The sequence below is a fragment of the Heterodontus francisci genome, chromosome 11, assembly GCF_036365525.1.
Source record: "Heterodontus francisci isolate sHetFra1 chromosome 11, sHetFra1.hap1, whole genome shotgun sequence".
Lineage (NCBI taxonomy): Eukaryota > Metazoa > Chordata > Chondrichthyes > Heterodontiformes > Heterodontidae > Heterodontus > Heterodontus francisci.
In genome coordinates this window covers 23,208,735-23,232,578 of record NC_090381.1, presented here as the reverse complement: position 1 = coordinate 23,232,578, position 23,844 = coordinate 23,208,735, and the positions used below count along the sequence as shown (strand labels likewise).

Below are 23,844 nucleotides of genomic sequence, written 5' to 3'. Positions count from 1 at the left end.
ACAATTCCAACGCTCTCCTGGCCAGCCTCTCATCTTCCACCCTCCAGGAACTTCAGTTCATCCAAAACTCTGCTGCCCATACCCTAACTCGCAACAATTACCCCTGTGCTCACTGACCTACATTGGCTCCCGGTCCAGCAATGCCTTGATTTTCAAATTTGCATCCTTGATCCTTGTATGGCCTCACCCTGTCCTATCTGTAACCTCCTCCAGCCCTACAATCCTCCAAGATCTCTATGTTCCTCCAGCTCTAGCCTCTTTCACATTCTTGATTTTCTTCACCCCACCATTGGCAGCCATGCTTTCAGCTGTCTAGGCTTCAAAGTCTGGATTGCCTTCCTTAAACCTCTCTGGATCTCTACCACTCTTCTTAAAGCCTCTCTTCAACCAAGCTTTTGGTCACCCGTCCTTATTCTTTGTGGCTCGGTGTCAAATTTTGTTTGATGTTGCACCTGTGAAGTGCCTTGGGATGTCTTACTATGTTAAAGACTTAATATAACTATAATTTTTGTTGTAGTCCTGCTTTCTTTCCTTTCTTGTGGACCAATCTCTTGTTCAAATCTGTGTAACCATTCTGTCAAAAGCTTTTCTAAAGTAAAAATATATATGTTCACGGATTTTCCCTATCTCTTCAAAGTCTTATAGATTTATCAGATGTGATCTTGCTTCCACAAAACTGTGCTTTCAATGTAATTAAATATATTGAACATAAAAGAAACTTCCATACATTTTTCTAAAAATTTTATTTTTTAGTATTAATTAGAAAAAGAGCCCAAAATCTCAAAACCCCAGTTATATCAGACTCTACTGTTAGGCACTTGAAATGTGTTCAGCCTTTTGTTAGATTTTCTCCTTTTAATACTGTAGTAACAAGCCAGAGAATTCACCAACACTCATACTGCTTTGGGAACCATTAGTGAGTTGAATATTTTCCATCTGACAGTACAATGCATTGAACGGTCATGCTTGTACATCATTTCCTCGTGCTGGTGTACAGAGCTCTGAAAGGCAGCAGTTCCACAAGCTCAGATGGGACAACAATAACAGTCACTTAAAGTCAGCCATTCCAGCCACCTTGGAGAGAATATCTTATTGTAGCTAATTTCAGAAATCCCACACCAAATGCTTGGACACCAGAACTTTGTGCCCCACCATCATCTACCCACATGTACCCCAACTGCTATACTTGGCGATCATTTTGCTCCATTACACACAGACACCATATAATGTGCTGCATGCAGTGTGATTTGATGTAATGGGCTGTAGTGCAGTGGTAGGTTTGGAACGCAGTGATGTACATACTGGTGCAGTGCAGAATAAGTGCAGGTATGTGTGGAGGATGCACACAGAGGTGCATGCATAGACCATGCATGCATGGGGTACAGTATAGACTGACGTGGGATGTATGTATATCAGGGGATGCAGGTATATCAGACGCTGCACATCGCAGGTGTGGTTACTATGGCAATGCATGCACAGAGGATGCATTCTACAAAGACCTGAAGCATTAACTGCAGTGATTCTAAGCAGACAGCACTTTGTAAACATCCGCGAAAACAAACCACGCTAACAATGGAGTTTGTGATGAAAATAAATAAGACTCGAGGGTGCTGAAGGACAAAGTGGGCTGTGCCATCCTGATGCAGCTCCTGTACACCAGATAGGAATACCATTCCTCGATTATACTGCCTGAAAACTCTGCTCCACCTGTACAAGCCAGTTCTTACATTGAACATTCAACCCATTTTATCAGTAGCAGCCTTATTGAGGCTTGGGAGTCAGTGAAGCAATTATCAATGCTTCCAATGTTAGGACGGTAACACTGGTTGTGACTACAACACAAACACTGGGGGCATTAGGGAGCTGATGCAGAAGAGGCCAGTTCCCACTGCAAAAACAAATCACAAGGTTATTATAACTTAGACCGAGTGTCTGAATACAAGTGTAAATTCAGCAACACTCCTGGACGATTATGGCCACAGAAAAATCAACAGGATCTTATGGCTCCTTTGGCGGTTTCTCACCAGTCATCGAGGCTTTACTAACGAAGGCTAATCAAAAATAACAGTCACGCTGATCACGAGCATCGAGGAAGCAGGAGTCTCTGTCCCAGAGACTGCCACTGCAGGTGACCAGTCACAACTCCTGATTGTTAGTACAAACAATAAAAGGTACATTTTTTAAAAAAACAGCTGATCAACTTCTCTCCTGAATTCTAACAATGCAATCTGCCACTGAGATACATAATATACAAAAAAAGAGGCATCAAGCAAAACATCCCAAAGCCCCGCTCACCCAATACAGTACGTAATGTCCATAAGAAGAGACAAGCAACTGGCAGAGCAAACCACAAGCTGGGGATAGTCCAGATTCCAGAGAAGGCATTTAGTCTGTCTTTCAATCTGTAATTCAAGTATCGAAATGTAGAGGGATGGAAGAGAGATCATGTTTTCTTGGAAAAAAATATAAAAGCAGCATCAACCTTGCTTGAGTGGGTGGCCAGTGACAGGCACATGCAATGCCAACGTGGGACTCAGCAGCTGCTCTGCCATGTCAATGCAGACCGTGATACTTGATTCTGATTCTGATTCTCTGGGGGGCAGGGGGAAGAGTCGAGGAGGAGGAGATCCTAGCGATTACTCTTCATCGCATCCTTGGCTGCCAGAATCAGTGGCGTCAAACTAGACAAGGGCTTGGCCAGCTTCAGGAACGGATGCTGTGAGAGATAGAGAGGGAGAGAAACGTGAGAGCTCACAGACCCGGAGACAGGTTAACTCAAAACATGACCGGATATAACAGCAGCATATTTCCTCAACACAAGCAGCAAATACTGACAGGGGCTTCGAATAAGCACATTACTCCCTAAATACAGCAACCCATCTGCACATTGAGAGGAACGAGAGCGATGCATTCCCAACTTGAGGAATAGAGAGGGAGAGAAAGTCTGAACTCCATTTTCCTCTGGACTAGTTTTCCCAGTTTTGGGAGTGTTGGGAGATGACGATGAAACCAAAAACCTGGTTTCGGTTTTCACATGGATGGGAGAGGTGGTGGGAGTTAGAGAGATGCTCCCCGCATATCTAGGAGATGCTGCAAAATGACAGGTATGAATAAAGAGTATATATGCACCGCGCGCGCACACGCAAATTGACTACAGCAAACTTGTCTGGGCATGGTCACATGTTAATCTGAATTCTCATGTAACCCTAAAACAAAAATATGGTGGGATAGATACTGGTCTGAAATTTCAAATTAAGGAACAATCCGTACCTGGAGTAACTCCTTTCCAGAGCCTCGTTTTTCCACATCCATCTCCAAACAGCGGTTCAGGAAATCGCGGAAAATTGAGGACAGCTTTTCTGGATTCTGCAGCTCTGGAGTGCCATTAGTGGCAATCAGATACAAGGCCTGTAATGCACACGGATAAATGAATGAGCAAATGTTAACATGTGTTGCGACAAGTCTAACCTGATAATAGTTTAAGATATAAAAACAAGAAATGCTGGAACCACTCAGCAGGTCTGGCAGCATCTGTGAAAAGAGAAGCAGAGTTAACGTTTCGGGTCAGTGACCCTTCTTTGGAACCCAGTTCCGAAGAAGGGTCACTGACCCGAAATGTTAACTCTGCTTCTCTTTTCACAGATGCTGCCAGACCTGCTGAGTGGTTCCAGCATTTCTTGTTTTTATTTCAGATTTCCAGCATCCGCAGTATTTTGCTTTTATAATAGTTTAAGATAGTTCTGCCATGCCTCTTCGAAATATCTGTCAAAGCCCTCAGTAGTTAAAAGTAAAGCGTAAAGATTCAGAGACTAACAGCCTAGTTCAAGATCCTCCAAGCAACTTTTTAAAATTCTTTCATGGGATGTGACATTGCTGACAAGACCAGTACTTGTTGCCCATCCGTAATTACCCTTGAGAAGGTGGTGGTGAGCCGCCTTCTTGAACCGCTGCAGTCCATGTGGGGTAAGTACACCCACAGGGCTGTTAGGGAGGGAGTTCCAGGATTTTGACCCAGTGACAGTGAATGAACAGTGATATAGTTCCAAGTCAGGATGGTGTGTGGCTTGGTGGGGAACTTGCAGGTTGCGGTGTTCCCATGCGTCTGCTGCCCTTGTTCCCCCAGGTGGTAGAGGTCACGGGTTTGGAAGGTGCTGTCAAGGGAGCCTTGGTGAATTGCTGCAGTGCATCTTGTAGATGGTACACACTGCTGCCACTGTGCGTCAGTGGTGGAAGGAGTGAATATTGAAGATGGTGATAGGGTGCCAATTGAGCGTGCTGCTTTGTCCTGGATGGTGGCGAGCTTCCTGAGTGTTGTTGGAGCTGCACTCATCCAGGCAAGTGGAGAGTACTGTGGCCCGGGGGCAGGGGGGGGGGGGGTGGGGGGGTGCGGGGGAGCAGGAGGGAGGGAGGGAGGGTGATCAAGATCACTCCGAACAGAATGACATCTATCCAGAATACTCTGCATCGCTACAAGAAATGTGTAGGCAAACATTGTCTACTTGTACAAGCAAAAGAATGCCAGGTATCTCACTAAATCAGTGTCCAATATAGCAAAGAGAATGTAAGTCAGTAAATTAGCCTTCTCATTTAAAGCTTCTTCACAAAAATGTGCATTTGTTGTTGTTTTGATTAATAGCAAGGTAAATTTTTAATGCCTTTATCTTTCCGAAATTGGCTCACCCCGGTCTATGTAAGACAGAAATTGCAATGTGGCCCCTCACCCACACTAAAAGATTCGACAACCCTGTTGTCAACTCACCCTCAGCGGATTCTCGTTGAGGTAAGGGGGCTCTCCTTCCACCATTTCAATGGCCATGATTCCCAGCGACCAGATGTCAACTTTGGGGCCGTATGCTTTCCTCGTCACCACCTCAGGTGCCATCCAGTAAGGTGTGCCCACCATGGTGCTACGCTTGCTCTGCTCTGGTGTGATCTGGGCACAGAACCCAAAGTCAGCTGTATGGACACAAGATAAACAATGGCATCAAAGCACTTGCATGGAGTAACAAGTGACCCTGCTTAATGGAAAGCTTCAGCCATGAAACCGGCATTCACAGGGCAAATTTTAGAAAATTATTTGAAGTTCAGATTCAGTTTCTTACATGAGTTTCTTGGAGTTGGTTTTTTTCAAAGTAAGTGGAAAATATGCCAGTTGTCACCTCTGCGGATGCAATTTAGTTTAAAAGTAGCCAATTGGTGCAATGGTGAGGAGCAAAACACAGGGACTGCATAGCTTTACAAATGAAGCCTACAGTATGTAGAAATATAGCAACAGGGGTAGGCTATTTTGCCCATCGAGCCTGTTCAGTCATTCAATGACATCATGGCTGATTTGTGACCTAACTCCACAGACCTGTCTTTGTCCCACATTCCATTATACCTTTGGTTAACAAAAATCCATCAATCTCAGACTTAAATTTAACAACCAATCGAGCATCAATTGCCGTTTGTAGAAGAAAGTTCCAAAATTCTACCACCCTTCACATGTAGGAATCTTGCCTAATTCCTCTCCTGAGGAATTAATTTTTCTGTCCAGTTTTCCGACAGCCAGACCTTGGACGCCCAATCTGTATATCCGACCTAATGTGTGGTACTGTGTGCAGTTCTGGGTACTCCAGGTGTGGTCTGATCAGGGATTTGTAGAGCTGAAGAATGAGCTCTACCCTCTGTATTCTATTCCTCTAGATATGAAGGCCAGCATTCCAATAGCTTTTTTTGTTATCTTCTGTACTTGTCCACGACATTTAATGATCTTTGTACCTGGACACCACCCCCGTAAATCCCGGCTCTAATTTTTAGACTATCTCTCCTTGCCCTAGACTCCCCAATCAGCAGAAATATTTTCTCTCTAGCTGTCCTATCTGTTCCCCTTAATATCTTGAACTTCGATCAGAACACCCTTTAACTTTCTAAATTCCAGGGAATATAACTCCAGTTTGTGTAATCTCTCCTTGTAATTTAGCCCTTGAAGTCCAAGTATCATTCTGGTAAATCTACATGTCACTCCCTCAAAGGCTACGACAGATTGGATCTCCAAAATCTGGCACCCTCGAGACCAAGACCGTGCAAGATTTCGGATTTTGGACAATAAAATCAGGTAACCTATTCTAGGCCAAATTCAATTAATAAAAGATAATGAAAGGGGTACAAAGCTCCAATATGCATCCACCCAAAGATCAAAAGCACTCGCTACTTCACAGCTTCGATTTCCCATGACAGCCATCTTATAACCCCTCTTGGTCAGATTGCCAATTCATGCAACTTTAAAAAGGTTCCTGAATTGATTTTCACTTTGAGCGTTACAGGATTCCGAAGAGACTTTCGTGCTGTCCATTTCTGCTGATTAAAACCCAGCCCGATGGTGAATAGTATGCTCAATATTTTCAAAAATGTCCAGTTTTCCGACAGCCAGACCTTGGACGCCCAACCTGTATATCCGACCTAATGTGCGGTACTGTGTACAGTTCTGGGTACTCCAGGTGTGGTCTGATCAGGGATTTGTAGAGCTGAAGAATGAGCTCTACCCTCTGTATTCTATTCCTCTAGATATGAAGGCCAGCATTCCATTAGCTTTTTTTGTTATCTTCTGTACTTGTCCACGACATTTAATGATCTTTGTACCTGGACACCACCCCCGTAACTCTCTTCGGACCTCCACTGTTTCCAGCTCTTCAGCATTTACAAAGTATCCTGTGTTATCTTTTTTAAGCTCAAAGTGGACAACATCCACATTTGCCTACATTGAAATCCTTTTGCCACAATTTTGTCCATTCACTTTACTGTAATATAATATTTTCATCTACACTTGTGAAAGTTTTTTTCTTTATTCAGAACTGCCAAATTTGACAGCGTCAGTACATTCATAAAATTACACTGGAGGAGCAGCCTTTTTAAAAACAGGCACAAAAATAATAAAATTACAAAGTAAGGTTGTATTATATTTTTGTACAGTTCAAGACTCCAGTTTATGTATCCTACCTCAGCCTAATCGCAGGAATATGCGAATTTCAGCACAAAGGTGAGGGTTAAACTGTTACTCACTGAGCTTCACAGATCCGTCCATTCCCAACAGCACGTTATCACTTTTGATGTCTCGGTGAATGACCTGGTTCGCATGCAGGAACTCCAATGCTTGTAGACACTGTCCAGAGGAAAAACAAAGATTAGGCACTGCATTGCACTCAATAAGATAACTTGCTTAAATCTCAGAAAAATCTATGAATGAGATATTCTGATGTGCAGACACATTCCTATCAGATCATGCCTTTGAAGGAGCAGTGTTTAGGGGGCAGATTGACCAAAGTTTCCAGGAGTAGAAAGATCTGTGTAAAACCAGTGCTGTACTCCAGGATGAGATAGGACATAGGAGCAGAAGTAGGCCATTCAGCCCATCGAGCCTGCCCCACCATCCAATATGACCATGGCTGATCATCCACTTCAATGCCTTTTTCCCACACTATCCTCATATCCCCTTATGTCATTTGTATTTAGAAATCTGTCAATTTCTGCTTTAAACATACTCAATGACTGAGCTTCCACAGCCCTCTGGGATAGAGAATTCCAAAGATTGACAACCCTGTAAGTAAAGAAATTTCTCCTCATCTCGGTCCTAAGTGACTTCCCCCTCATTTTGAAATTGTGTCCCCTGGCTCTAGACTCCCCAACCAGGGGAACATGTTAACTGCCCTCTCTATCCCTTCAAGTATTTTGTAGGTTTCAATTAGATCACCTCTCATTCTTCGAAACTCTACAGAATACAGGTCCAGTTTCCCCAATCTCTCTTCACAGGACAGTCCCAGTCTGGTGAACCTTCAATGCACTCCCTCTATGGCAATAATATCCTTCCTAAGGTAAGGGGACCAAAACTGCACACAGTACTCCAGATGCGGTCCAACCAAGGTTCTATACAATTGAAGTAAAACTTCACTACGCCTCTACTCAAATCCTCGTGTTAAGACTAACATACCATTAGCCTTCCTAATTGCTTGTTGCAGCGGCATGTTAGCTTTCAGTGACTTATTGACGAGGACACCCAGGTTCCTTTGTACATCTACACTTTCTAATCTCTTACCATTTAAGTAATACTCTGCACATCTATTCCTCCTACCAAAGTGGATAACCTCTCATTTTTCCACATTATATTCCATCTGCCACATTCTTGCCCACTCCGTAAGTCTGTCCAAATCCCCTGGAAGCCGCTTTGCATTTTCCTCACAACACACAGTCCCATCTAGTTTTGTGTCATTCACGAACTAGGAAATACTACATTTGGTCCCCAGATCCAAATCATTGATATATATTGTGAACAGCTGGGGCTTGCGGTACCCCAATAGTCACAGACTGCCAACACGAGAATGACCCGTTTATTCCTACTCTCTGCTTTCTGCCCATTAACCAATCCTTAATCCATGCCAGTATATTACCTCCTATCCCATGTGCTAACCAACCTCTTGTGGGGTACTTTATCAAAAGCCTTCTGAAAACCAAAGTATGCCATGCCCACTGAGTCCCCTTGATCAATTCTGTTAGTAACATCCTCAAAAAACTCCAACAGGTTTGTCAAACATGATTTCCCATTCATAAATCCATGTTGACTATGCCCAATCAGATCATTATTATCCAAGTGTCCATTTATCACAGCCTTCAGAATAGATTCTCACATTTTCCCAATGACTGATGTAAGGCTAACAGGTCTGTCATTCCGTTTGCTCTCTCCCTCCCTTCTTAAATGCTGGGGTGACATTTGCGACCTTCAAATCTGCAGGAACCACTCCAAAATCTCTAGAATCTTGGAAGATGATCACCAAAACATCCACCATCTCCACAGCTACCTCTTTCAACACTCTGGGATGTAGAATATCAGGTCCTGGGGACTTATCAACCTTCAGCCCCATTAGTTTCTCCAATACAACCTTCTTACTAATACTAATTTCCTTCAATTCCTCATTCCTTCTAATCCCTTGGATCGCTAATTCTGGGAGATTTCTTCTATCTTCCTCAGTGAAGACAGATACAAAGTAATCATTTAGCTTCTCTGCCATTTCTCTATTCCCCATTATAAATTCTCCTGACTCTGCCTGTAATGGACCCACATTTGTCTTAGCCAAATGTTTCCTTAACATGTTACACAAATGTCAGCAATGTTTTGTTGCCAACTTAATCTCCTTCCTTCCCCACCACCCACTTAAAGACAGACTCCTGTTTGAGTACAGTTCCACAGGCATGAATTGCTCCTTGGTTACCTGTCCAGGGAGTCACTCTTCATGTGAGTGCTGGTAGGCGATTTGACTGACCCTCTCAGATTAGTGGGAGAAATTACAACCAAGTTTGAAATTGCTGTCTTCTGCTACGTACTTTCTAGTAGGGGTTAGTTGATAGCTAGTTGATATGATTAGAAACCTGACTGATCTTTACCTTAACAACATAGGGAGGCGAAAAACAAATGTAGGCTTCTCCTGTCAGCTCAGCTGAGATCAGGTACCAGTCATTACCAACTGGACCATTGGGGAATGTTTTATAATCACTTGCTTCAAAAAACTTCTGAATTCTACTGGACCTACATTGTTTAAAGTGGAGGTCATAGAAAAGAAAGAGAGTGACAGCGAGATTGAGAGATTCCTGGCTTCCACTATATACTATCAAATTTAAAACCCTTCTTTACAAATTCTTCCATTTCTCTGCATTACCTTGGCTCCACAACCTCCTCCTGCCTTATGCTCTGCCTGCACTCTTCAGTTCTTTGCTTCATCATCTACTTCATCTCCCTCTTTTCCACCATCAGTGGCAGAGCCCTCATCAGCCCTGGACCTTTTTCTTTCCACCTTTAAAAGCCTCCCTTTGCTCGTTCTCTTCCAGCCTGAGGCATTTTCTCAGGTATTTTATAAACATAAGTAGTCCTTGCCTTTTTTTTTTTGCAAAACACACATTTTTCAAAACAGAATTTGAGAGTAACCAAATCCAAAATTCATGCAGCCATCAGAACATTTCAGCAGGGCGGCATAGTGGTGCAGTAGTTAGCACCACAGCCTCACAGCTCCAGCGTCCCGGGTTCAATTCTGGGTACTGCCTGTGAGGAGTTTGCAAGTTCTCCCTGTGACCGAGTGGGTTTCCTCCAGGTGCTCCGGTTTCCTCCCACATGCCAAAGACTTGCAGGTTGATAGGTAAATTGGCCATTGTAAAAAAATTGCCTCTAGTGTAGGTAGGTGGTAGGAGAATTGAGGGAAGGTGGGGATGTGAGAGGGAAAAATGGGATTAATGTAGGATTAGTATAAATGGATGGTTGATGGTCGGCACGGACTCAGTGGGCCGAAGGGCCTGTTTCGGTGCTGTATTTCTCTATGACTCTAAATGTGAACAGGAGCATGAGACAGAATTGCCCCAGTTATCTTCAATCTAGTAAATGCATTTCCCTCTTTCCTTTAAATACAGAGCAGGGTACAGCAGAAAGAATGGTGGAAACTTGCAATATCGCACTGGTGCAAAGTTAGGTGGAAAAAAAGCACAAACTCTTGCTGGATACTGATGACAATCAATGAGGCACCTATCAAAGAGATAAAAGGAACTGACAAGTGGATAAATGGACACAGGTAGGTGGGGTGAAGGTTTTACAAAATACAAATGGGAAAATATCTCTCAGGATGTCCTGCAAAGAAAAAATAGCTCCATGGATTTTTGCAAATGTCAACTGTAACAAGTAAAAGTACAACAAATGTGGAAAAATCAGAAATCAAAACTGAAAATGCTGGAAAAGCACAGGCAAGTCAGCATCTCAATTTTGAAATAAGAAACTGAGGAGAGAAGCTGAAACCCATGATGCAGGACGGAGATTCTCATGAAGCAGCTCATCTGAATCTGCTTCACAAGTTGACTGACCTGCCATTTTCAATTTTCCAGACCATCACAGGGAAATGAAAACAAATGATGATTAAACAGTCATCATTCCTTTTAGTGGGATCACAAATGATTGATTAGTAGGAGTTGGCCACCTTGGAGAAGGAATCTTGGAAGAATAGGAAGGGGCTTTTCAAACATGCACTTACCTCCCTGCATACTGCAGCAATCTGTGCCTCATCCATACAGGTTTCCGTCACGACATCAGTCAGTGAACCGCCAGCCAGATATTCCATCACAACACACAGCTCATCACCCACTAGGTAGCTAGGACAAAAAAAAAGACTTATAATCCACTTTGTACAATACCATGAATAGAAATACAAGTAGGGTAAGCTGGTGCTGGGATCCTTGCTGTTTGTAGTGTACATTAATGATTTAGACATGAATATAGGAGGTATGATCAGTAAGTTCTCAGATGACACAAAAATTGGCGGTGGCGTAAATAGTGAGGAGGAAAGCCTTAGATTACAGGATGATATAGATGGGCTGGTAAGATGGGCAGAGCAGTGGCAAATGGAATTTAATCCTGAGAAGTGTGAGGTGATGCATTTTGGGAGTACTAACAAGGCAAGGGAATATACAATGGATAGTAGGACCCCAAGAAGTACAGAGGGTCAGAGGGACCTTGGTGTACTTCTCCATAGATCACTGAAGGCAGTAGCACAGGTAGATAAAGGTGGTTAGGAAGGCATATGGGATACTTGCCTTTATTAGCCGAGGCATAGAATATAAGAGCAGGGAGGTTATGATGGAGCTGTATAAAATGCTAGTTAGGCCACAACTGGAGTACTGTGTACAGTTCTGGGCACCACACTATAGGAAAGATGTGATTGCACTGGAGAGGGTGCAGAGGAGATTCACCAGGATGTTGCCTGGGCTGGAGCATTTCAGCTATGAAGAGAGACTGGAAAGGCTAGAGTTGTTTTCAGAGCAGAGAAGGCTGAGGGGAGCCCTGATAGAGGTATACAAAATTATGAGGGGCATAGATAGGGTAGATAGGAAGAAACTTTTTCCCTTAGGGGAGGTGTCAATAACCAGGGGACATAGATTTAAGGGAAGGGGAAGGGGGTTTAGAGGGGATTTGAGGAATTTTTTTTTCACCCAGAGGGTGGTTGGAATCTGGAACACACTGCCTGACGGAGTGGTACAGGCAGGAACCCTCACAACATACAAGAAGTATTTAGATGAGCACTTGAAATGCCATAGCATACAAGGCTATGGGCCAAGTGCTGGAAAATGGGATTAGAATTGATAGGTGCTTGATGGCTGGCACGGACACAATGGGCCAAAGGGCCTGTTCCTGTGCTGTATGACTCGATGACTAAGTCCTCACTGCACTGATGGGCCCCTCTTCCCTTGTGGTGCATCACACTGGCACATGGAGCGGTAGCAGCACAGATTTACCATATACAAGGCCAGAGTTTCAAATGAGGCCATTGGAGACAGGAATCCAAGGAGGAATTATTCACCATATTTCCAAGTGACATATATGCAAAGACCAAAGCAGGCTCTGACCAGAGGTGCAATCACCCTGTTCTCTCCCAATTACCTGTCCAGGAAGTTAACGATGTTGCTGTTCTTCAGTTCCTTCATCACCAAAATCTCATTGATAATCAGCTCTTTCTTTGGTTGTTTCTGCAGGTTGATCTGTTTGATTGCCACCTGGTAAAGCAAATACATAAGGTGCTGATGCTGCATCTGTCCAATGTCTCCACCATCCCACCACACAGCTGAGCATACTGCTACAAATACAGATGCACAAAGTGTGCTCCATATTGACAGCAGCACACCCTTCTGTCCTATTAATATCCATTCATTAAATGGACTCATACAAAAAGGAATATAGATGGGTTATCTCATCTTATTGTGGCTACAATTTTCCAAAATGGATGGATATAGACTTTGTTGGCTGGCTATAGGAGGGGCAAGAGAAGAATATTTATGACAATTTTCTGAAAGAACTTCATGGAAAATCCTCTAAGATCTAGTTCGTCACATAGAATGAGTTGAGGGTTTCTGCCTCCACCACCAATCCAGATAGTGAATTCCAGACACCCACCACCGTCTGGGCAAAAAAGGTTTTCCTCATGTCCCCTCTAATCCTTCTACCAATCACCTTAAATCTGTGCCTCCTGGTAATTGACCTCTCCGCTAGGGGAAACAGGTCATAGAGTTAACATTTTATACAGCTAACTAGCGTTTTATACAGGTCCTTCCTGTCTACTCTATCTAGGCTCCTCATAATTTTGTACACCTCAATTAAGTCACCCTTCGACCTCCTCTGTTCTAAGGAAAACAACCCTAGTCTATCCAATCTTTCCTCATAACTGCAATTTTCAAGCCCTGGCAACATTCTTGTCAATCTCCTCTGTACTCTCCACAGAGAAATTTTGTCCTTCCTGTAAAGTGGTGACCAGAACTGTACGCAACACTCCAGCTGTGGCCTAACCAGCGTTTTATACAGTTCCAGCATGACATCCCTGTTTTTGTATTCTATATCTCGGTCAATAAAGGAAAGCATTCCATATGCCTTCTTCACCACTCTATCTACCTGTCCTGAATCTTCAGGGACTTATGGGCGTGCACTCCAAGGTATCTCACTTCCTCTACCCCTCTCAATATCCTTTTATTGTGTAACCCCTTGCTTTATTTGCCCTCCTCAAATGCATTACCTCAGTTCTCCAAAGTGAATTCTATTTTCCATTTTCCCACCCACTCAACCAAACCATTGATACAATTCTGGAATCTACTATCTTCATCAATTACACGGCCAATTTTTGTGTCACCTGCAAATTTCCACATACCATAAACAGCAAGGGACCCAACATTGAGCCCTGTGGATCACCACTGGAAACCACTCTCCATTCACAAAAACATCTGTCAATCATTACCTTTTGTTTCCTGTCACTGAGCCAATTTTGGATCCAACTTGCCACATTCCCTTGTATCCCATGGGTTTTTACTTAGCTTACCAGTCTGCCATGTGGGACCTTGTCAAATGCCTTATTAAAATCCATGCAGACCACATCCACTGCACTACCCTCATCAATCCTCTTTATTACTTCCTCAAAAAATTAAATGAAGTTAGAAAGACACGACCTTCCCTTAACAAATCCACGCTGACTATCCCTGATTAATCTGTGTCTTTCTAACTGGCATTTATCCTATCTCTCAGAATTGATTCTAATAATTTGCCCACCACCAAGGTCAGACTGACTGGCCTATAATTATTTGGTCCATCCCTCGCACCCTTTTTAAACAATGGTACAACGTTCGCAGACCTCCAATCTCTGGTACCTTGTCTGTATCTAGAGAGGCTTTAAAAATGATCCTCAGAGCATCCACTATTTCCTCCCTGGCTTCCTTCAACAACCTGGATACAATCCATCCAGCCCAGGTGATTTATCCACTTTTTCCAGGATGTCAGACCCTCTAAGATTTCCTCTCATTATGCTCATCATATCTAATACTTCACACTCCTCTTTAACTACAATGTCTACATCAACCCTACCCTTTGTGAAGACAGAGTCAAAAAAATCATTAAGAACCCTGCCCACATCTTCTGCATCCATGCATAAAGTTCCCTTGTACATCTCTGATGGGCCCTACCCTTTCCTCAGTTATCCTCTTGCTCAATGTACTGATAAAACATCTTCGGGTTTTCCCTGATTTTACCTGCCAATAATTTTTCATGTCCTCTCTTTACTTTCCTAATTTCCTTTTTTACTTCACCCCTGCACTTTCTATACTCCGCTGGGCTTTCTAAAGTACTGAGTTTTTTGTGACTGTCATAAGCTTTCTTTTTCTGCTTTATCTTACCCTGTATGCGTCCAGATAACAAGGGGGCTCTAAAGATGGCAGTACCTACCCTTTATCTTTGTGGGGACCTGCCTACACTGTGCCCGCAGAATCTCACTTTTGAATGCCTCCCACTGGTTTGCCACCGATTTTCCTCCAAGTAACTGTATCCAGTCCACTTTTGCCAGATCACCTCTCAGCTTCATAAAATTTGTCTCTCCCCAATTTAGAACTTTTACCCCTGTTCTATCCTTGTTCTTTTCCATAATAATGCTAAAAATAACTATTACGGTCACTATTTCCAAAATAGTCACCCACTGCTACTTCATCCACTTGGCTAGCTTCATTTCCTAAGACTAAATCTAGAATTGCACCCCCTCTTGTTGGGCTTGTTATGCGCTAGCTGGAAAAGTTCTCTTGAATGCAGTTCAAGAATTTTGTGCCCTCTGTGCCCTTTACACCATTTGTATTCCAGTTGATGTTAGGGTAGTTGAAATTCCCAATTATTATTGCCCTGTTGTTTTTGCACTCAGAAATTTGCCTACATATTTGTTCTTCTATCTCCCTCTCACTCTGGGGGTCTTTAGTACACTCCTAGTAGTGTGGCTGCCCTTTTTTAAAATTTCTGAGCTCAACCCATATGGCCTCATTTGATGATTCATTTAACATATCATCCCTCCTCACAGCTGTTATTGATTCTTTAACCAATAATGCTACACCCCCTCCTTTTTATCCCCCTCTACCCTGCCTGAAAACTCTATATCCAGGGATGTTGAGCTGCCATTTTTGCCCCTCTAAGCCAGGTTTCCGTTATACCAATGATATCATGCTGCCATGTGTCTATCTGTGCCCTCAGCTCATTGGCTATACTCATTGCATTTAAATAAATACCTTTTAACATTGCCAAATTCCTGCGCTGTACGCTTTTTAACCTTTGCTTCTTCTGTCTTTCAGAGTCACTGGTTAATTTTCTTTGTCACTTGTTAATTTTCTGCCTCCCGTTCCCTACTCTGAATTTTTCCTATTTGAAACTGTCCTCAGTTCCCATCCCCCTGCCAATCTAGTTTAAACCATCCCCAACAGCATTAGCAAACCTTCCTGCAAGGATATTTGTCCCAGTCTTGTTCTGGTGTAGACCGTCAGGCAGTTGCTCGCCACTAGGACTTACGTGACTGTGGGTTCAGATCCAGTGATGAGGTCCTGCAGGGCACTGTATACCCAAGCAGCACTTCTGACTTTGCAGAACTCTTCACAACACCCATAAAACAATAATTAGCTAACTTTATTCCCGACGGGCAATAAAAGACAGCTCAAAAATACAGCACCTTCCCAGAGATCACCGCCCAAGTACAACACCCATCCAGCACTTGTAACGCTCAGCTCGGGAATACGGAGTAACTTAGTCCTCAATAACAAACACCCCCCAAATCTATCTTGGTGTTTCGAAGTGGACAGCCCTGAAGTCTAGATCAGCAACAAACAGCTCCTGGGTTTAATATCTCTCAACAGTAACATACCTCCTGTCCTGTTGCTACATCGATGGCTGTGAATACTGTCCCTGAGGCACTGTAAGGAAACAGATATTGTGATTAAATCACAGATGATTTCTGTATCAATTACTGCTATGAATTACTATCCTGATCACTGGAAAGTACAAACTGGATTCTGGACTTACAAAGATCTGTGCTTAAAATGGAGACACAACTATGATCTGGAGCCTTTTAGGAGAGGTTGTAATGTTCACAGGTGCTCAATCTACCTTCGAACATTAAACTAGTACATCCAGCCTGGCAATGATTCATGTAGGAGTTGAAGAACCAGCACTCACCCCTGCCCGATTTTCTCAAATCTGGTGTATTTCTTCTTCGGATCTCCGACACTCACAATACTTCCTGCAAAGATGCACAGCACGGTTAATGTAAAAAAAAACAGCCTCAGGACTTTCAAGCAGCCCACAGATGATATAATATCATAGCTATCACAAGATCATATCTTACGTGTGTATAGCCCTCTGGTACGAAGTCAATCTCCCACCTGGAAAATAGCCCTTCAGCACAATCAGAGATTGCACCACTCAGTACTCATGAATCTCACTGTCCCTTCCCCCATCCAGTGCTATTATATTCATCATAAACCTCCACAAAGTTCTCAATTAGTCAGAGTAATAGGAACAGGAGTAATCATTTCAACTGGATCATGGCTGATCTGTACCTTAACTCGAATTACCCATCTTGGTTCCTTATTCCTTAATACTATTGCCTAACAAAAACCTATTAATCTTCAGTTTTTGAATTTTCAGTGGACCTAGCTTCAGGAAATAATTTCTCTCTATCGACACAATCGACTCCTTTAATTATCTTATCACCAAGATTAGATAACCCCTTAATCTTCCATACTCAAAATACAAGGCTAGTCAACAAAACCTGTCCTCATAATTTAACCCTTTTAGCCCTGGTAACATTCCAGTGATCTGTGCTGCACCCTTTGCAAAGCCAATATATCTTTCCTGAGGTTCAGTGCCCAGAACTGAATGCCATACTCCAGAGGCAGTCCAACCAGAACTTTTACTCTCCCTAACACACAGCACTCAATTAGTCAGTAATTTCCCTTCTCCCTAATTCACAATGCTCATTTACAGTCAATCTCCTGCAATGCGCAGAGCTCAATTACAGTCAACCTCCCCAAAGCAAACACTCAATTACAGTCAGAGTCAATCTCCCCAATGTACAACGCTCAATTGCAGTCACAATCAACATCACCATCTGTGCCAAAGTGCAGAGAATTTACTCACACTCTAGTACACTCCCCTCATGGTATTCAAATACAATACTGTCAATTTTACTATAATGTGTGGATTTTGCTTGTTGCATTTTAACCAGAGTTGAGATGGTGGCTGCTTTTTGGAAATCAATAGGTCCTCTGATTGCATTTATCTGCTATATTGAGCAAATTTTAAGACAGAAATTGATGCTCTAGGATGGGACGGTGTGAACTTTAGCAAGTACCCAAATTCCATTTGTATATACCTACAGTGTTAAAACAGAGCTCCTGCATTTATATTAATGGTAAAACAGTAATGCTCACCTGACACTCTGTTCTTTAAACAAACCAAGTAATTAAAGCAGGACACCAGAAAAGTACTGAAGTTCATCCATAATTTGAATGATTAATTCAAAAAGGAAGCTTGAAATGGATTCCCTATCTGACAGAAAAGGCAGACAAAACACAATACTACCAAAAATGCTGTCAGAGGATGAAAAAAGGCAAAATGTGGCACTCTAGGCTTTTGTTTTGTACCTGAAATTCCAAAGGATGGATTGCTTCAGTGCAGTCATGTCCCACGTTTCTACACAGTGCCTATTAGTCATCGTTAGTTTCACCCAAACCCAACATTGAACTCATCTCAATACATGTGCCAGAATTACTGGATAACATTACCTCCACTGGCTTGCATACCAAATTTACAGCAGACTCTGCAACATGTATAAGTACTATCCCAAACGTTAAGCTTTCCATGAACTCCACGAGCTGCAGAGTACTACACTGAATGAAGTGAGATCCCCACTGGATCTGACTCATACAACACCAGTGCCTTCAGTACCAATACAACAATGCCACTAAATACCTTAACATCCACACCTGATAATTGCAGCAACAATGCACATGATGAATGCAGAAGCTCTCATGCACCCAGTTAAACGCTGAGCACTTACTCAGTTTTTCCATAATCTCATCATCTGTCATCTTTGCCTTTTTTTTCATTTTGTCCAATCCTTTTGAAGTGGCATCGCCATCTGGTTCTCTACTGACAGGTGGGATTGGATCAATCACAGACCGCGTGTAAACCTTAAGAGAATAATGCAATGAGATGATGCTGATATACAGACACACACAAACCGTAAGTTCGTGCTAAAGTCCACACACACCAACACACACAGTTGAACAATGTTAATGCATGCATATGCACTTATATACACACACCCTTTTTTTTTAAAGCCTTTATTCAACTTACTCCCCTTCTCTCCTAAAGGTGCTGACTCATGCTGAAAGGTAGCTTGTATGGGTCAGAAAACACTCTACAATACCTCACCCGAGTGAACATTCTTTGCTTGTGATTTTAGACAGGGATTGACAGCCAGGGTTTGGGGCAGCATCACAGCTGAGTCTAATGCTGTCTTCTCTTGTTGGCCAGGTCACTAGATAATGATCAGGAATGACAACCCTGTCAGAATTGATGCCTCCCTAGATTGGGGTGCTGAGGGCAAATGTCGTGTCTCTACTGCTACCTCAGCTAAGAATGGCTAACTCACTTGGGGATTGAACCTGAAGCCTTCAATCAGTATAAAGGTCAGTCCATTTATCTAGGTAAGTCGAGAGAGTGTTCTTAATGCAAGTGACAGCAACATTTCTAACGCTTACTTATCCACAGCTTTAATGGACAGTCAGGCACTTATAACTAACTCAGACCACAGTCTCAAGGAATCACCAAACTTCCAGTCACAGCTACCGTTGAACATCTCACTCTCTCAATCTCAGTGACCAATGAACTAAAATAGGAAAACTGCAAATGTAAAAAAAAAAATCTGACATTAACAGAAAATGCTGAAAATACGAGGGCAGAAATTCTGAGGACTGGTTACATCATAACTGGTCTTTTCTCTTTACAGCTGCAGACTGACCTGTTGTGTATTTCCAGCATTTGCTGGTTCCTGCCCCACTTCCCCTGCCACATCCAGACTGCTGCCCTGACAGCCATTACTCTGCTTGACCAATACCTCCTTTAAAGTACAAGGCCTAACACAGTCACTGGTAATATTACAATCCTCCAGCTATCAGACATGCTGAGGCATTATATAGGTTGCAATTAGACCATAAAAAAGAAACAGTATCAGATTTGGTATTCAAATTAAGAAAGAAGAATGCTACAGGAACAAGAGCCCATCATGTGAGAAAGAAATAAAGGAAGAGAACTGAAAGCAAGTCGAAGAGGCTGGTAGAAGTAATAGGACAATTTTAATGAAGGCTTCATCCATCTGATGAATCAATAATGGAGGGGGTATAAATTTGGGATTTGTGGGAGAAACAAGATGGAGGTCAGCAGACATGTCTTCCTACAGAACAGAATGCATCCTTATTAATAGCTAGTGAGTCAAGCATGATAGTTAGGAGGGAATCAAACAAGGAAAAATGCGAAGAGCAGGTAAGAAAGATTAGGGCAGACAGCTCCAAAGGGGAGCTCTCATTGGCAAAGAGATAGTGACCTCTTGCTATGCTGGTGCTCCTGGTTCGACAATACTCACAGATTTGGTGCACTCTGGCCGCGGTGCAATGGCTGGAGGTGGGGCCTCGTCATCATCATCCTCCTCCGGGACAGTTGGCACATTTGAAGGCTCCGTGCCTTTTGAACTGTGCTGAAGGCAAGGAATTACATTTTATAACACTAGCATACAAACTACATCGCATTCCTCACCCTCATATCTGTAACGTAAATACATCACAGACCCCTCCAGCCTGTACACGTGAACTGCACTCCCTTGTATCAGTTAGACAGCATCTCCCTCATATATAATCCCCCTCCCCTATTTATATTCTAAATTCTGTGCAATGTTCCTTCACCTAATCAATACAAGGACCTGTAATCTGTTTTTACAGTACATATGCAGCACCGTGTTTCCCTCTAATGATCGCTCAAATACTAGACATGTAGTAGTCCATACTGTGCAGAAGCCTCCTGAACACATGCAGGTGGAGGTCACTAGATCAGACAGAATGCAAGAAATACAAGATACTCACCACAGGTGTGACTGCAGGAAACACATCTGGCTGTTCTGTTTAAAAGAACAAAAAAAAGTTTAAACCAAAGGCCTAGTGTTGTCCACATTGACTACTTTAGTCCAATCAGTCAAGACTTCTGACAGGAACGTCTCCTTCCACCCTTTTAGTCTCTGCTCCATCACCATACCTGTGAAGCTCAGATACTTCTGTTTCGCCGCATCTTTGGAATCGTAGAATTTGAGCACATCAAGCACAGCCTGAGGATTTTTTTTCTGTTCCAGTTTGGTGATGTTGGATGTCTGTAATAACCGAGCCCACTGTTCGGGCATTCCCTGTAAAACACCACCACACCAGCTTCAAGTAAAGCTCCAACAACGGGGACTGGGATATGCACAAACATTGCACTGAGCCCACCAATGAACCCAATCCTGCTCAGCTAATACAGAAGAAGGTTGGACCACTCGATATGCACTAGGGGTACTGTTCACATGTTTGCTCCTCTCTTCCCTGACCTTATACTTTCTGCAGTCAGAGAGCCAAGTGCTTCACCAGCTCCTGAATCTCTGCCAATGGTACACTTCAATTGGCTATAAAGCAGTTTGTGCAGAAGCATTCTACCAACAAGCACCCCGCCCTCCACCACCAACCCAAAGGACTCATGCCTGGTCTCCATTCGATACATTCCCGCAGCAAAATGGGGCAGGGGATGATGTGAATTTTGATTGAAAATATCTATTTACATCTTTCAGGAGATATATCTGAAAGGCTACATTCACATAACTATATTCATTAACCAGAAAGTCCACGGAAAATGATCCAAAAGGCCGATCGAATGTTGGTCTTTATATCAGAGGCTGGAATACAAAGGGACGGAAGTAATGCTTCAGTTGTACAGAACATTGTTCAGACCCCATCTGGAGCATGTGTTCCATTCTGGGCACTGCACCTCAGCAAAGATATATTGGTTTTGGACGTGATGCAGTGCAGATTGACCAGAATGATATCAGGGTTTAGTGTTAAGTTATAAGGACAGGTTGCACAAGCTTGATTTGTATTTCATTGGGTTTAGAAGGTTGAGGTGTGATCTAACAGATGCTTAATATAGTGAGGGATTTTGTCTGGTAGATAAATAAAACATAGAAAAGATCAACACAGAAGGAGGCCATTCGGCCGATCACGGCTGTGCCAGCGGACAAAGAGCTATCCAGCCTAACCCCACTTTCCAGCTCTTGGTTTGTAGCCCTGTAGATTAGGTCACTTCAAGTGTATATCCAAGTATTTTTTTTTTTAAATGTGATTACCGTTTCTACCTCTACCACACTTTCAGATAGTGAATTCCAGACCCTCATCACCCTCAACTTCCCTCCATGCTTCTACCAGAAACTCTAAATTTATGTCCCCTGGCTATTGATCTTTCTGCTCAGGGAGATAAATCCTTCCTTTCCACTCTATCTAGGTCCCTGAATTTTAAACACCTCAATTAAATCTAACTTCAGCATCCTCTGTTGCAAAGAAAACAACCCCAGCTTATCCAATCTTTCTTCATAGCTAAAATTCTCCAATCCTGGCAGCATCCTTGTAAATCTCCTCTGTACCCTCTCTAGTGAACATATCCAGAACCAGAGGTTATAATTTGTCAGAAGATAAGCACAGGAATGTTCTCAAACGTCCGATGGCAATCACACTATCCTGACTTGGAAAATTATCGCCATTCCTTCACGGTCGCTGGATCAAAATCCTGGAACTCCCTCCCGAACTCCTAACTGAGTGTACCCACACCAGATGGACTGTAGCAGTTCAAGAAAGTAGCTCACCACCACCTCCGCAAGGGCAATTAGGGATGGGCAACACATGCTGGCCTTGCCAGCGATGCCCACATCCCATGAAAGAACATTTTTTAAAAAATCTGTAAACCCTGTCACTGCAAGCTGAGAACTTATTCGGCAGGACAACAGCACTTAGTGGCTGTTAGCACAAACTTCCCAAAGCAAAAGGCAGAAGGCTGGTATGACCTTTACACAGATTGATGCAATAAGAGTTGGCTGCCAGCACATTCGCTGGAATAGGGCCAATTCCAAGTCTTCCGACAACCAAGCCAAAATGGTCATAATGAAATAATTCATTGCACATCTCATTATATACTCACCGTGAACTCCCCTGTCACAGCATCAAACCCAACATGGATCGTGTGCTCAAAGTCTGACGGAGGCGATATTTCTGGTCTTTCTTTTTCTCTCTTCTTATTTCCTGTACAAACACAAGCCCAGAGCAGTTGTCCAGATGGAATCAATTCAAAGAAAAAAAGAGAAGCCGAATGATAATAGGTTGATGAACAAATTCTCTCTGATCCAGCCTAAGGAACACAATGCAGTCACACACACTCTACAGTGCACAAAACTGCAGTACGGTGGTGCACTAGTTATGATACAGTTATACGAAAAGCAAGAATGTGTAGGGTTACGTGGAGAAGCCAGGCGAATGGAACTGAGTGAATTGCTCTTTCAGAGAGCTGGCATGGACACGATGGGCCAACTGGCCTCCTTCTACACTGTAACCATTCTGTGATTCTGTGACCCTGAACTAGCAGTGCAGAGGTTGAGCGGTCAGACAACAGTTCCACATAACAAGTTGTGAAGCTGAATTGAATGAATTCAATTTGGGATCTAACACCAGGAAAAAAAATTTGAAAAGCCGTGGTGATGGTTGTAAAATCCACCTAGCTCCTTAATGTAATTCAGGGAAGCAGGTATAATATTCCACCCTGGTCTGGTCTACACTGACTTCAATATCACTTTACATAGTTAACCATCAATGCCTTCTAAAGTGAACTACCAGCACCTTCTTGGGATAAGATGCACACATCCCAAAAGTAAATTAACAAACAGGGAGCATGGCAAAATAACACACAAAGGTCACGTTGAATCACAAAATCGAAGGCAATCTAGAGCCATCTCTTCTTATGGTGGTGTTCAAAGGGAAAGTGGAACACCAATGCAAAAATTGAAAAATTTGAAATTGGCTAACTTGCTGGCTACAACTTATCAAGTAAGTTTGACTTTTACCACGAAGCCTCTCAAACACCATCACAGCTTATACAGCAATCACAGACTCATTCTCAACCAGCCCAATGTAATTCTCTGTCATCCACTCAATATTCAAACACAACAACAAAAAGTAAAGCAAACCACTCAAGCATAGAGATCCTTTTTCTAACCGTGAACATTGAAGTCCCTAGCCAACTCAAACCAAACCCCAGGTCCAATACATTTCGGTAGATCCCATATCCCTACTCCACATTTATTTCCCACTTTTTCCAAATCAATCTATATAAGTACGTCTCAAGAAAAGAGAAGGCTGCTGGGTGACCTGATAGAATTC

The 23,844-nt window shown here is 42.8% G+C and overlaps 1 protein-coding gene across 4 annotated transcripts in view; it reads right to left on the bottom strand.

Annotated features, from left to right (window-relative positions):
• Positions 1 to 724: 724 nt before the first annotated feature.
• LOC137375139 (serine/threonine-protein kinase PAK 2-like) overlaps positions 725 to 23,844 on the bottom strand; it is an 80,577-nt gene continuing 57,457 nt past the window's right edge. For all 4 annotated transcript variants that reach the window (XM_068041826.1, XM_068041824.1, XM_068041827.1 and 1 more), the window contains 13 exons: positions 22,613 to 22,713; positions 20,654 to 20,798; positions 20,485 to 20,519; positions 19,992 to 20,102; positions 18,405 to 18,537; positions 16,520 to 16,583; positions 16,209 to 16,257; positions 12,443 to 12,555; positions 11,040 to 11,157; positions 7,042 to 7,141; positions 4,760 to 4,956; positions 3,271 to 3,408; positions 725 to 2,716 (listed from right to left, as the gene is read on the bottom strand). In XM_068041826.1, the coding sequence (XP_067897927.1) occupies positions 2,630 to 2,716; positions 3,271 to 3,408; positions 4,760 to 4,956; positions 7,042 to 7,141; positions 11,040 to 11,157; positions 12,443 to 12,555; positions 16,209 to 16,257; positions 16,520 to 16,583; positions 18,405 to 18,537; positions 19,992 to 20,102; positions 20,485 to 20,519; positions 20,654 to 20,798; positions 22,613 to 22,713 (1,391 nt within the window). In that variant the 3' untranslated portion in view covers positions 725 to 2,629. The remainder of the gene's footprint in view (positions 2,717 to 3,270; positions 3,409 to 4,759; positions 4,957 to 7,041; positions 7,142 to 11,039; positions 11,158 to 12,442; positions 12,556 to 16,208; positions 16,258 to 16,519; positions 16,584 to 18,404; positions 18,538 to 19,991; positions 20,103 to 20,484; positions 20,520 to 20,653; positions 20,799 to 22,612; positions 22,714 to 23,844) is intronic.